General features: G+C 42.0%; 1 protein-coding gene across 1 annotated transcript; it reads left to right on the top strand.

Moving 5' to 3' along the window:
* Positions 1-215: 215 nt before the first annotated feature.
* On the top strand, positions 216-11,951 carry greb1 (growth regulating estrogen receptor binding 1). Its single transcript, XM_055229982.1, has 33 exons — positions 216-369; positions 469-582; positions 658-834; positions 921-1,103; positions 1,330-1,425; positions 1,518-1,574; positions 2,051-2,194; positions 2,277-2,399; positions 2,708-2,893; positions 2,979-3,115; positions 3,207-3,480; positions 3,571-3,699; positions 3,781-3,990; positions 4,306-4,503; positions 4,901-5,084; positions 5,423-5,606; positions 5,694-5,830; positions 5,901-6,252; positions 6,330-6,445; positions 6,551-6,753; positions 6,837-7,353; positions 7,446-7,602; positions 7,688-7,790; positions 7,881-8,036; positions 8,128-8,264; positions 8,351-8,512; positions 8,732-8,936; positions 9,090-9,252; positions 9,352-9,470; positions 10,125-10,357; positions 11,287-11,487; positions 11,568-11,706; positions 11,788-11,951. The coding sequence occupies exons 1-33, from the start codon at positions 216-218 to the stop codon at positions 11,949-11,951; spliced, it is 5,814 nt and encodes a 1,937-aa protein (XP_055085957.1).
* Positions 11,952-13,647: the final 1,696 nt, after the last annotated feature.

Raw genomic sequence — 13,647 nt, forward strand, 5'->3', positions numbered from 1 at the left:
GTGTTAACAGCCACGTGTGCCTGGAATCATCTGTGTGTGCGTGCGTGTGTGTGTGGGGGTGTGTGTGCGTGTGTGTGTGTGCGTGCCTGTTCCCACTGTGAGTTTGGCTCTACACAACAACACAAATAACACTGCATTTCTAATAAATCTGTAAAAAATATGAATGTTTTCTGAATTGTATATTTATTCTCATCTTTTTCTTTGGCAGGACACTAATGGGGAATTCCTATGCGGGCCAGCTGCGGACCACTCGCTTTGAGGAGGTCCTTCATAACTCCATCGAAGCGTCTCTCAGGTCCAACACTGTAGTGCCTCGGCCTGTGTTTGCGCAGCTGTATCTGGAGACCGAGCGGCCGCTGACACAAAACGGTGCGCCTGTCCATAAAACCTTAGTTACAGCGTCGTGCAGTAAAAGGTAATATCGTTTATAGTGCGGCATTATTGACTCATTGACTGTCATATTTGCAGGCCGAGCTGAAAACAATGATTATGATGATGACGAAGAAGAGGGCTCAGACTCGAACAGCCCTCCGATACCGTATCAGATGAAGCCTCCTCCTGAAGGCTCCTGTACGACAGATGGTATGTACAGTGTGTATTCTGTACTCCTGCCGCAAAGGAAAGTACATAGTAATGCTTGTTTTTGTTATTGTGCAGGGTTCTGTCAGGCAGGACGAGATCTCCGTTTGGCGTCTTTGGCATCGGCTCCTCTAGATGTGCCTCCTGGTTTTATTCTGGTTGGAGTAAAGTCTCAGTCTCTCCAAGATAACGTGCTGGTTTGTGCCGTAGACCACCGCTTTCTGCCAGATGAACAAGGCTGTAACGCACTGCTGGGTGAGAAATTAGACAGTCACATACATAACATTCAAACATAAATACAAAATTTGAACTCAAACCTGGAGCTCTACCATTTTGTTTAGGTTTTCTTGGAAACTGCATGGGCTGCGGACAACAGGGCTTCCGATATTTTACTGAGTTTGCAAACCACATTAACCTGAAGCTGAGCACCCAGCCCAAAAAACAGAAGCACTTAAAGTATCATCTGTATCGGAATAACAATGGAGTCCTGGTCAAAGGAGCTCCCATCTGCTGGAGAGGGCACGGTGAGTGTCACAGAATCTAATAAGACACCGGTAAAGCCTTAGTTTTGTACATACACATCACAACACCTTAACTGACTTGTGCGCTGAACCCTCCTGATGGACAGGTATAAGCAGAGGTGAAAGCTTTTATGTTGGAAACTAAATCCACTTATATAATACTGGTATATATGAAGCCTGCACCAACTAAACAGCCCATTTATATTGTTTTTGCATGGTGCGATTTCAGATGGCAGAATAAGGCTGGAGTCTAACTTCTTGGAGGGACAAATGCCAGTGCCACCACCAAACATGACACTCACTCATCAAATAGTTGGCTACACAGGTAATCCTAGCTGCACTGAGAAAATAATTTGTATATGGTTATGCTTATTATCTTTGTTTATGTTATTAAATCATTTCTCGTGTGTTTTTTAGGCCCACATGTCGACCAAGTGAGTCAAATGGCTGATGCTTCTCACTCGCTACAAAATGGTGCTGATCCAGTTCCACCGACTAATCCTACATCTTCAAACCAGGCTGGTCCTGGGAGAGTTGCTACTACAGGTTAATCTTTATGTCATGTTTACACCTTTAGTTTCTTCCTCTGGTGACGCAGCCTCTGTTAGTTCAAACAGTAAGTAGGTGAAAGCACTGTGGTCATTGTTATGTTAATGAGGCTAAAGTCTGTCAGACATTCTCAAAGGGGTGTCTTTTTGTTATCCCTGTTTTCACCTCCCTTTTCTTCTTACTGTTACTTCTAAATATTAGGGACTATAAAATTTCCCTTTTGTTGTTTTCTGACTTACATTCCTGTAAGAAGAAAAGCTTCCTTCCTGTTTGTCTTTCCTGTCCATATTGCAGAGTTATACCCAGGACACATAGAAGTACTATGAAATACTTTGATAAATGGCATGTTTGTATTGTTTTATAGTATTTACATATTATTTAGAATATATTTATGTTTTAAGGAGTTCCTGCAAATGCTGGTCCACCAAAAAAGAGACATAAGGGCTGGTCCCCTGAGTCATCGTCTGCAAATACAGTTTCAGAAAACGCTGCCAAATCATCCCCACAGTTAATAGTAGCACAAAACACAAATGGAGTCCGCGCAGGTAAAACCTGTACATTACAAATATATTGTTTAAACTAAAACGTATTTTCATTCTTGGTCTGTCTTTGTCTTCTTTCATGTAGAGATAGAAACCCTGCTGAGTTCATCACAGGGGTCTTTAGGCTCCCTGTCTGTGCCTGGACTGTCTGTCACTGTCCCTGATCAGCTGCTCCAGACCTGCAGGCTACAACCTGTCATCTTCAAAGGTCAGAAACGCTCTGAAAACCTGCCTAGTTTTACTGTATACTCTTTAGATTACACCAAGATGAACTGCAGGGTGGAGTGATGTTCTCCAGGTCATGACCCTTATAGTTTTTCACCATTAGACTGATATGTTTTCTCACAGCTGTCACTGAAACAGGTAAAGTGCGAGACAGGAGGCTTTTTGGTTTACCACAGTTATCACATCAGTTTGAGGCTCTGAATGAGAGATATGACATTCAGTTTTTATGTCATTGTTTCTTCTTGCTGATCTGTTTTTGTGAAGACCATTATAAATGTTTCTGTGTTGCAGGTCATGGGCCCCTCCCTCAGTTTACTGGGAACACGAGTGACGCTCTGGTCAGCTCTCTGCTGCACAGCTGTTATCTGAGCTCTCAGACTCTGCCCAGAGTTTACCAGCACTATGGACCCTCACCCATCCAGCCCCTGTCCACCGAGATGCAGATTCTCCTCACAGTTTACTATCTCGTTCAACTGGGTACAATACAAATCAAACTGTTCAGGAGATGAAAACAGATAGACAACTGGGTAATCCTTTCCTTTATATTTCCCTCCTTTTTAAGGACCTGAACAAGTTCCTCTAATTGAGGATTTGGAGCAGATATTTATGAGATCATGGAGAGAGTCTCACCTCAGTGAAATTAGGCAGTACCAGCAGCCCCAGACGCCCACCACACAAGGCCGACACTATGGCCTAGAGGTGAGAGGCAAACTTCCTACTCTGTCATAAAACAACAATCAAAACAATTAATAAAGCACTACACGTTCATATTTCTACACATCCATTTTAGGTCCCAGCGTTGCCTGGGGTTCCACAGCATCTGTCCCTGTCACCACAAGGGCAGCAAACCCTGACCCCCAGCCAGCTCCCTTGGCTGGCCCAGCTGGCCGCTTCTTCCTGTGGGGAGGGTCTTATTGTGCTTGGGGAACAGGTCACATCTTTGGCCCAGGGTCTACAGCTAACATTTAGCAAACTCATGGATGGACAACTCAAAAACACAAGCTACGTGGTCATTATTGTCACTCAACCAGGACAAGAAACACAGTCTTGTGTTGTAGTTACAGGTCAGACTTTACAATGAGGTTTTGTATGTAGTGAAACTCATTGTGTGTTTTATATTACATAGTTATAAAGTTATTGTTGTTTTGTTACAGGTAAACACCAATGCCGTGCTTTGGCAGAGAGCATGTTTTCTCCCACTGAGGGCCTTAAAGAAATCAACCAGCAGCTCTCGACTGGTTTTGCCCAAGAGCTCATACAGTATTGTAATGTCCTTGGACAAGGTTTGTGTCTCTGCTTTTTTCTGCTAAATCTTATTCATAAATCTGTCATGATAAAGACACATAATACACCTTTACTTTCAGATGGTGATATGGACTCTATACTAAACAGTGCCACATTCGATGGCATCGAGTCATCTCCTGTAACAAACACTCAGGAGCCACCTGAGAGGAGCCTCAAAAACACTCCCAGTCCTAAAGACAAACATGGACAGAAGGATTCACCTGCAGAAAACTCCAGAGATGCTCCACGAATCAAGGACAGAGTCAACAGCCTCAAAGATATCTGCACAGGTCAGGGATGTGTTCTGCTCCACTTTAGAGAAGACATTATGCTTTATTGGGGTATTTATTTATTACTTACATTTTGTTTTGGGGGTTTTTTGGTGAAAAATTACTAGGTGACATTTTTAACCCTACGTGTTTGACCAGGAGTCAGAATTAGTAAGTACAGAGCAGAGGGTGGAGATCGAGATAGTGTGAACACATTTTTGCTGGATTATACCGTCCTACTCAAACATGCTTGAATCTGAATGCAGCAAACACAATTGTAACATGGTTAATTCCTGCTGCAGTTTGGTTTGATTTTTTTGTTGCTTGTATTTTCAGAATATTTTGTTCAGTGGCGAGAGGTGCGTCCAATTCAACTGGCTGTGGCGAGAAAGCTGCTGTCCCACGTGTGCGCCATCGCAGACTCCAGCACACAGAACCTGGACTTGGGCTCCTTCGACAGGGTCAGCTTCCTCATCCTGGTCCCTCCCTCTGAGGTCACGTTTCAGCAGACAGTCCTGCACCTCTGGAGCTCGGGTGAGGTTTACGTTTAGTAAATTTAACTTATCTGGCGGAGCATCCTGCCTGTCTTTGTGGAGAAGTAACTGTTTTGCCTAGAATGTTCCACAGTATGGCACTAAGCTCGTCCATGGAGACAAACAGGTGACCACCAGAATAAGTTATAGGTCAGATGGCCTGTGCTTTTCCATTGCATTATCTTTGCAATAAAAACACCTAGATTTGAATAATGCAATATATATCTATATATTGGAAAATACTGTGGAAAATACCAGGCAGAACTACATGAAAAATGAGACAAACAGGAGGCCGACCTTCCGGACCAGAAAAATTACGTGGTGCATCTTTAATAGACTGTGCCTGTGTGGTTAATAGTTGCCCTGTTATATAATTACATGCACTTTGTCTTTATTAGGTGTTCTTCGGGAGCTTGGGGGTTTGGAACAGGAATGTGTTTGTCCGCGGGACGTTGAGCGCTATGTAGTCAAGATGGATGGCAGCGCACAGGCTCAAATTGATAGACTCATCCAGGAGGCTCATAGTAACTCCTACACGCTGTACATTCTCATCCACGACCATGCCCACTGGGACGTCAGCAGGTTTGTGTCACCAAAATAAATCAAATAAAAACAGCTGGAGAAATAGGTCTGTCACAATAACACATTTTGAAGTGTAATATAAGCAGATACATTCTTAAAAATATTCCAAGTATACAATATTGTAAAAAACATGAACTGGAATAAATGTTAAAATGATTTTCAGTTCAATAATGAATCATAGTAGTAACTTAATACACAATCTACCAAGATACACCCAGTATTCAGCCCAAAATATAGTCTTTTCCATGACATATTGAACATTAACAGTGTGGTAACCATTATGACAGGCCTGTTAATGGATAAATCCTAATGTGTGGTCTCTTTGTGGTCTCTTTAAGTGCAACCTACAGCGGCTCTGACTGTGGTTTGGGTTTGGTGGACCAGCTCATAAATTCAAGACATGTCCGAGATTCTCCAAACATCCTGATTCTCCACGTCACCTCGTTCCCCTTCACCTTGCAGACGCAGTACACTCGCATCAGCCCTTACAATGAGATCCACTGGCCCTCTGCGTTTGGAAATGTATGAACAGATCCAAAAAAAAGTATTCTGCGTGCTCTAATACCACATGTATCAAATATATCTGTTTCTATCTGTGCGCATGTTTAGGATGTGGACTTGTATCATGAGAGAACCAGATACTTTGGTGTGTCTGAGTTAATAGATTCAACCCGTTCAGGAGCCAGTCTCCCACTTATGCGATACGACTCTTCATTTGAAAGCATGGCCACAGCTCTTGAAGAAAGGTAGAGTTCACGTCTTTATATATATACATTTATTTAGGACTTTTGATTTAACTCTTTACTATTTCACCAGGTTTCCCAAGCTGCACAGCGCTGTAATCCGTACCATTGTTTTGATCCAGCATTACTGCATTGCTCTGATGGCAGCGTCTGGCAGAATAAACAGTTCGCACAATCTACACAAACACACATCTGTGGAAACTCTGGAGATTGTCCAGTCTCTGCTCAGCGCGGCTCAACAGTGCCCAGCTCACCACGGACACATGGTTCTGCTAAGGATTCCATCTTTGGCTCTAGCAGCGTGGGCCCATCAGCGTTTATCCCGAGTGAGGAGGCGACTAGGTCTGGAGGACAGTTTTGAGATCATCCTAGGGAATCCCAACCATGCACTGAACATCGGGCAAACGTTTATTGACAGAATTAAGGTTTTTGTTTGTTTTTGTAATCATATGCATATTTAATTTATACCTTTTCTATAAAGTTGTTGGGTTTTCTCTGGCAGATCTGGCTAAAGATTGAGGAGCCTGACTGGGTTCCTTGCACATATCTCGAACTAGAGGCTCTCCCCTGTATTCTTATTTTATCAGGAGCTGAGCCACTTGGAGAATCACTTCCCAGGTATGCAAAGGGAACATACAACTTTGCAAACACTGAACATCATAGTAAACACACAAATCACAGTATTAAGTATGTGTTCTGAGGTGTCATTTTTCCCACCCACAGGTCCCTTAAATATTGTGACCTTCGAGTGATAAGTTGCTCCTACCTTCAGCGCACTACTCTGGAACAAGAGCTCGGCCTGGCTGCATATCTCGTACAGACAGACTCTCGGCCGCCGCACAACAACGGACCCCGAAGTGACTCCCTGGAGAGTGACGCGGAAAAGCTCAGCAGCTCAGAGAACGAAGAAGACGAGGGGCAGGACAGTGGTAAGCATTAGAGTTACATACAATAGTTATAACCGCTTATCTCCCATTTAGTGCTTCTACAGATTACCCTTCTTTTTCAGAAAACTCCCCTTTGTCATCGAGCCATCAGACTCAGTCATGCTCAGATAATGCAGCCACGGAGCCTTTGCCTTCACAAAGCACCTCATCGGTCACTGTCCAGAAGGCGTCTACAGAAGCCTTGCCGACTCTTGCTCAGTCTCAAACTCAACTTGTTCCTCAGGTTTCCTCTCAGTCACTCTCATACCCTCAGCCAGCACAATACCAGTCTCAGCCACAGTGCCAAATACAGCCACAGGCCCCAGTGGCGTCCCAGCAGCCTCCTGTGCCCCCGGTGCAGACAGCTCAGCCCACAGTGCCCGGACTGCCTCAGTGGCAAAAGTCCAAATCCAGTTCTCCAGACTCTCGCTCCTCCTCCCCTCATCTGAGCTGCTCGTGGGCCCGTGGGGTGATGCGGCCCCCCTCTGTGCTCCTCCCCCGTGCTCTCTACGACATCATCACGGCCAGTGATAGCAGCGGCCTTCCTCGATGTACATCATTTCTACCACACATTTCTGTAGCCTGGGCGAGCAGCTTCAGGTACAAACACTTTTTGATTTTTAAAACATTGTATAACTAATAAATCTAAAAAACAAAAAAACAAAAAAAACATCTTATTTTTCTTTTGTCAGGCCTTTGCTGAGTAAGATGATGACCTGCACAGAACAGTCACTGTATTACCGTCAGTGGACCGTCCCTCGCTCCTATCACATGGACACCAGCAATCGCACTGAAGGTCGATGTGACAACTTCCACCCTCGCCGCCTGCTCCTCAGTGGCCCACCACAGGTACACTTCTGCTATTGATCCATCACGACTGAATGCATCTATATAGTTTTATTTCCAAATCATTTTGATTGATTCCCACTTTCAGGTGGGAAAGACAGGAGCATATCTTCATTTTCTGGGGATTTTGTCTCGGATGCTGATCCGCCTGATGGAGGTGGATATCTACGATGAAGAGGACATTAACTACTGTGAGTAACATTGTACATTTACATTGTTTCCTTTGTCATTGGTATAAATGGGTCATTTGTGAAACCTTTTTTGTCTGTGTTCACTTTTAGTGAGTCAGGCAGAAGGAGTACAATATCACCCACCAAATGCACACTGGCCAAACACAGACGTGATGAAAACAATGCCTTTTGACTACAACATCCATGACCCAAAGTACGAGGACATCAGTGCAGTCTATTGTCCTGGATATAATCCCAGCACAGAAAGTAATCACTTTAAAATACTTTATATCTGTGATTTACTACCTGCCTTTAATGTGTTTGTATTGTTGCTGACTTTCTTTGTTGCTCTTTAAAGAACCTCAGGTTCGTCAGGAAGATGTGTACCTGCGCAGAAGAACATCCAGAATCAAGCTGTCCAAATATGCAGCTTACAACACTTATCACCACTGTGAACAATGTCATCAGTATTTAGGCTTCAACCCCAGATACCAGGTCAACAGAGCTCACAAATAAAACAGTAACAAACTGGGCTCAACACAGTGTTTTACCTGAGTATTTTGTGTTGTGCCATGTTTCAGATGTATGAGTCAACTCTGCATGCCTTCACATTTACGCACCTCCTGCTCGGGGAGGAGATCCAGCTGTACTTCATCATCCCAAAGTCAAAAGAGCACTACTTCAGCTTCAACAAACACGGAGGGCAGCTGGAGGGCATGAGGCTGCCACTGACTTCTGACTGGGTATAAGCTTTTAATCGCCTGCTAATGCTACATTTTTAATACACACATCAAAACAACACGTAAAACAATAGACACAGTGGCAATTCTGTAATTTATCCACTAGATGGCAGTACATACAACATCATTAGCTGCTTATTTCTGAATAATTACACAGTAGAGGTGCAGTCATATAGCAGCTGCTGTATGTGTTTATGCAATTTGTTTCTTGATACTTTGCAGAGTCCAGACAGCATCAAAAGTCCCATCTTCACCCCGACAACAGGGCGTCATGAGCACGGCCTGTTTAACCTCTTTCACGCGATGGACGGAGCCTCACATCTGCATATCTTGGTGGTTAAGGAGTATGAGATGGCTGTGTATAAGAAGTACTGGCCAAACCACATCATGCTGGTTCTGCCTACGGTCTTCAATGGAGCTGGGATAGGTAATTACATGTCGTAAGATGATTTAAAAGTACTACATACACTATATTGTACATTGTGTATGAAGTAGATTTTTAATTCTGTACTATATTTTGTTAATAAGTTGGTATTTTTTGCAGTTTTGTTAAATATTAGTCTTACACTTTTTGTGACAGGTGCGGCTCACTTCCTGATCAAAGAGCTGTCGTACCATAACCTTGAGTTGGAGCGCAGCCGTCGGTCGGAGGGTGGGGGCCCAGCAGGAGAGGTGTGGCCCTTCATCATCCTGGCAGACGACTCCTGCGTCATGTGGAACGCTGTGGATCTGGATGCTCGCAAGTAAGTCTGCTCACTTCATGCAAATGTAACTTACTACATATTCAAATGGATTTACAATATATACGGTGGTGTAAAAGTTAATCCCTGTGGTGTTTTTAGTGGCCCGGTGGAGCACAGCGTGTCACTGAAGCAGGTTTTACAGCACATGGAGGCCTGTCCTGAACTAACACACTATAGTCTGTGTGGCATCAGGAAATGGAGCAGCCATGGACTCACAGGTGAGAGATGAAACTATGAACATGTATTTTAAGTAAGCAGTATCTTTGGAGGAGTGTGAGAAGATTTTTTTAGCATCACAACCAAAGAAAAGTGGAATGATCAGTGAAAAAATGTCTAAAAACTTAATGAAATCAAACTGTTAAAGTGAAGCTGATGTGACAGAAACAGCAAGGTAGGAAAAAAAGCATTTCATGTTAAGGCTGCAGCATTTTAAAAAATAAAAATCGAATTGCAATCAAATATTAGATTAGATTTGCAATTTTTAAAAGTAGGATTCTGTGCTTAAAAGATCCAGGAGCATTAACTTTTGAGAGAAAAGTGAAATATGAAGAGTTAAACTAATCCAAGAATTACATACAATCAGGTACAACAAGATTTTTCTATTAAAAGATAGAATATTTTGTTTTTTTGAGAGTATATTATTATCTAAATAGCTTCAGCTAACTCAAATTACAATGTGGATTCTATTCTATTATATTGTGCAGCCCTACTTTACGTTTTGTTAACTTTTTTGGTTATTAAAAAGGAAAACAAAAATGACATAATTGCAATTTTTTGAGTCTTCATCATTGTATTGTCACATAAATAGGTGCATTTGTTGATTAAGCAGGTAAATTGTCATCCCTAATGTGAAGTTGTTGTGTTTCCTGCAGGTTTTAAACAGATGGGTCCCTTTTCGCGGGGCCACCTTCACGACTTCCTCCTCCTGAACGTGGACCGCAGTCAGAACGTGCAGTACGACCAGAACCGCTTCACCTGTCACGACGTGGACTTCACCCTCAGGCTCCACAGTGCCGGGCTCTTCCTCTGCCGCTTCAACAGCTTCAGCGTCATGAAGAAGCAGATCGCCATCGGAGGATACAGGACATTTATCATCAAAACCAAGGTTAAAGATCATCCTGTCGTACTTTATAGTCAAGGGTGGAGCTCAGGATTGTCAAGGCACCATGTTACTTGTGATTATTAGTGTTTTATATAATGTTGTTGTGATTATCGACACAATGACCAACCGAACAGTGAAATCCTACTTTTTCTTCCATTCATTGTGATTAAAAGGCTCATATTACACTATTTTCTGATTTATGATATACTGTTTCCTCATCAAAATTTACCTGGAGCTGTGTTTTGTTTCATTCACACATGTTTAACTCACAAACACTGCATTTGAGAGTTCGTTTCTCAAACTGAAAACGCTCTGTTCCACCTTGTGATGTCATCATGTGGTAAAACAGGAAGTGCTCCACTGTGTTTTTAAACTCCACACACTTTCAACAGAATCATTTGGATGAGTTCAGTCCTGGAATTGCCGTTTATCTCTACTGAAGTAAAGATAAAAGGAGCTGTTAATGTGAAAACTACCACTTCATGACATCACAAGGTGGAACAGAGCATGTTCATCTTTGGAAATGTAGACAGATTAATAAACCAGGATTACTCAAACATGTGTCAATGAAACAAAACTCAACTCCAGGTATGTTTTTGATGAGCTAACAACATTATAACATGTCTTAAAATTCAAAAGAATCCATGTTGTGTAAAAAACTAATATAGACTTTTTATGTTTGGACTATTAATTAAATCAAATGACTTATTTTTGCTTCTATATCTCTCACAATTATTATTTATGACTTCTTACAGTTATATTATGAGCTAAATAATCACAACAGCCAATTATCTTGACAGTAAAAGCTGAAAATATTTTGTAATTGAAATATTTTTATGCTTGTTCAGCTGTTTGTTGGAAAGACAGAAAAGAGAGAAGTCCTCGTCCTATTAATCCAAATCTAAAGTCATATTTTTACTTTCCATTCCCAGATGACAGACGTCCCGACCTCCGTGGGACCCTCGCAGTACGTCTGTGCCCCTGACAGTAAACACCTCTTCTTAGCTACACCGGCTCAACTGCTCCTGGAAAAGTACCTCCAGCACACGAGCCAGAAACTGTTCCCCCTCAGCATCAAGAACTACGCCCACCCTGTGCTCTCCGTGGACTGTTACCTCAACCTGGGGCCTGAGGTATTACTGATGCATACTTAAAATACAGCTACGTAGTTTTTTGTTTGTTTATCTTGGTGAATAATGTTTCTTCTGTGCAGGTGACAGTCTGTTTTGTCAGTTCAAGACCTCACGCCATTAACATCACCACCACCGGGCTGCTTTTCAGTGGCCTTTTGCTCTGTTTCGCCGATTCTTTTGTGACGCCTGGATTCCTCAAGAAGTTTTCCTTCCTCAAAGGTAGATCTCACTTCCAGTTAAATCACTTCCATGTCATCTAAACACTGTAAATACACGAATAAAGGCAAAATGTATGTGTAGGTGCGACCCTGTGTGTGATCGGTGCTGACCGGAGCTCCCTGAGGCACACGGTGGGCAGACTTGAGCTGGAGGAGGAGTGGAGGTTCAGACTGAGCGATGAGTTTCAGACTGCGAACGCCAAAGAAGACCGGCCCCTGTTCTTCCTCACGGGGAAACACATCTAACCCCCACACGTCGGGAGGAATGTACAGTATTATTGCACTACGGCTAGAAGAGACCAATGTGAATGAGGATTATCTGAGTTAAGTTAGGATTATTTTTATTTAATTGACTTAACTTATATCAACAAGTTGTCTGGATGCTTTCAAGACAACGCTATGAAGCACAGAAAAGGAACAAATCTGTGTGTGTGTGTGTGTGTGTGTGTGTGTGTGTGTGTGTGTGGGTGTGTGTGTGTGTGTGTGTGAGCCAAGGCTTCATCAAAAACCCATGTGGTCTTTATAAGATACCACTGTTGTTACTTTTATACAGATTTTTCAGATGTTTTTTGTATTCTGTTATAGAGATGCATTACATTTTTTACCTTTATATAACTTTTTATAATTCTCAGGGACCAATTTTTATTTTTTAGACTTAACTAGTCGAGCAAAGTGATGGTTCATGTAAATTTACTGAATACAAAGCCTGTTAGGTTTAAAAGTGTTTGCCTCTGTATCTCAGTTGGCTGGTATGTTTTTGTTAAGATGTTTTCTCAGGTTGGATTGTGTGGAGAATACTTGTGTACTGCGTGTATAAACCTGTCCAGGGTTACTTACAGTACTTTTCATATACTCTTATGAATGCTTTATTTGCATGCTGCTGGAGCAATACTGTGTATTGGAAACATTTCAATGTACAGTTTGTTTTTTTATATTGTAAATTGTTCAAGGTCTTTTGTTTGTTTTGTGATTTATAAAAATTGCTTTTTAATGATGTTGAATTGATTTCTGAATAAAAATATAACTCCAAAAGTATGTGACTGAAAGAGATGAACATTCATGATTATTGTCTGTGAAATCCCTCAGTCCAGGTCTGATCCACAGTAAAAGCCAAAGTTAAATCTGTCAACTCGACAAAAGTTGTAGGAGTGAAGCCGTTTCTCTGCTCATCCAAGCTGCTTATTCAGTTCTGGTCAGATTCCTATAGATATAAAGCAGTGTCCACTTGTAATCTGACCAGAACTGAAGAAGCAGCTTGGACGAGCAGTGAAACCTCCTCACTCTTACATCTTTTTGTCCAGTTGACAGATTTAACTTTGGCTAATACATGATTAGTCAAAAACTCTCAGTTAGTTCACAAATGAGCTCTGCCATGTGCACAGTGCCTGAAATATGCAATAATATGAGATGTGGATCAAAAGCAGTACACAGATCTGTCCAGCAAGTGGCGCTGTGCATCACTCAAATGATACGATTGACCCAAACTAACCTGAGACAGTCAAGTTTAACACACTATAAAACTGACAGCTTATTCCCATTGAAATGTGTAATTGTTATAGGCCTAAACTCTGCGCACTGTACTCAGTATGTGGACCTAAAGGACTTTTTTATTTTATTTTTTATGTTTTATACAGAGGCATGCAGTGAGGACTGTTAGGAAGAGAGTTCACTGTTTATTATTTATTATTTTTGTTATTTATGATTATGACTATTTTTGCATAGTTTCTTTCTTATGCATGGCTCTTCTGAAGGATTTAGCATTTCGACCAGCCTGTTAATTATTATTGTTTTGATAAATCCACCTGGAGCTGATTTGACTTTTTCCTTTGCCATAAACTGCTTCTTTGATATTTAAGTGCAGACATGGAGGATACAGGAGGCCTCTTGTCCCGAGACGACCTACATTTCTACATTTCTGGGACGTCCAAGGTGAGTTTAGTCT

The sequence above is a fragment of the Periophthalmus magnuspinnatus genome, chromosome 3 (assembly GCF_009829125.3).
Source record: "Periophthalmus magnuspinnatus isolate fPerMag1 chromosome 3, fPerMag1.2.pri, whole genome shotgun sequence".
Taxonomy (NCBI): domain Eukaryota; kingdom Metazoa; phylum Chordata; class Actinopteri; order Gobiiformes; family Gobiidae; genus Periophthalmus; species Periophthalmus magnuspinnatus.

What these genes read in the sequence shown, in the direction of transcription:
- greb1 (XM_055229982.1), top strand. Translation starts at nt 216, where the DNA reads ATGGGGAATTCCTATGCGGGCCAGCTGCGGACCACTCGCTTTGAGGAG. An exon ending in CCTGCACCTCTGGAGCTCGG is followed by an intron (nt 4,504 to 4,900) that starts GTGAGGTTTACG and finishes TGTCTTTATTAG; the next exon opens with GTGTTCTTCGGGAGCTTGGG. An exon ending in AGAAGACGAGGGGCAGGACA is followed by an intron (nt 6,754 to 6,836) that starts GTGGTAAGCATT and finishes CTTCTTTTTCAG; the next exon opens with AAAACTCCCCTTTGTCATCG.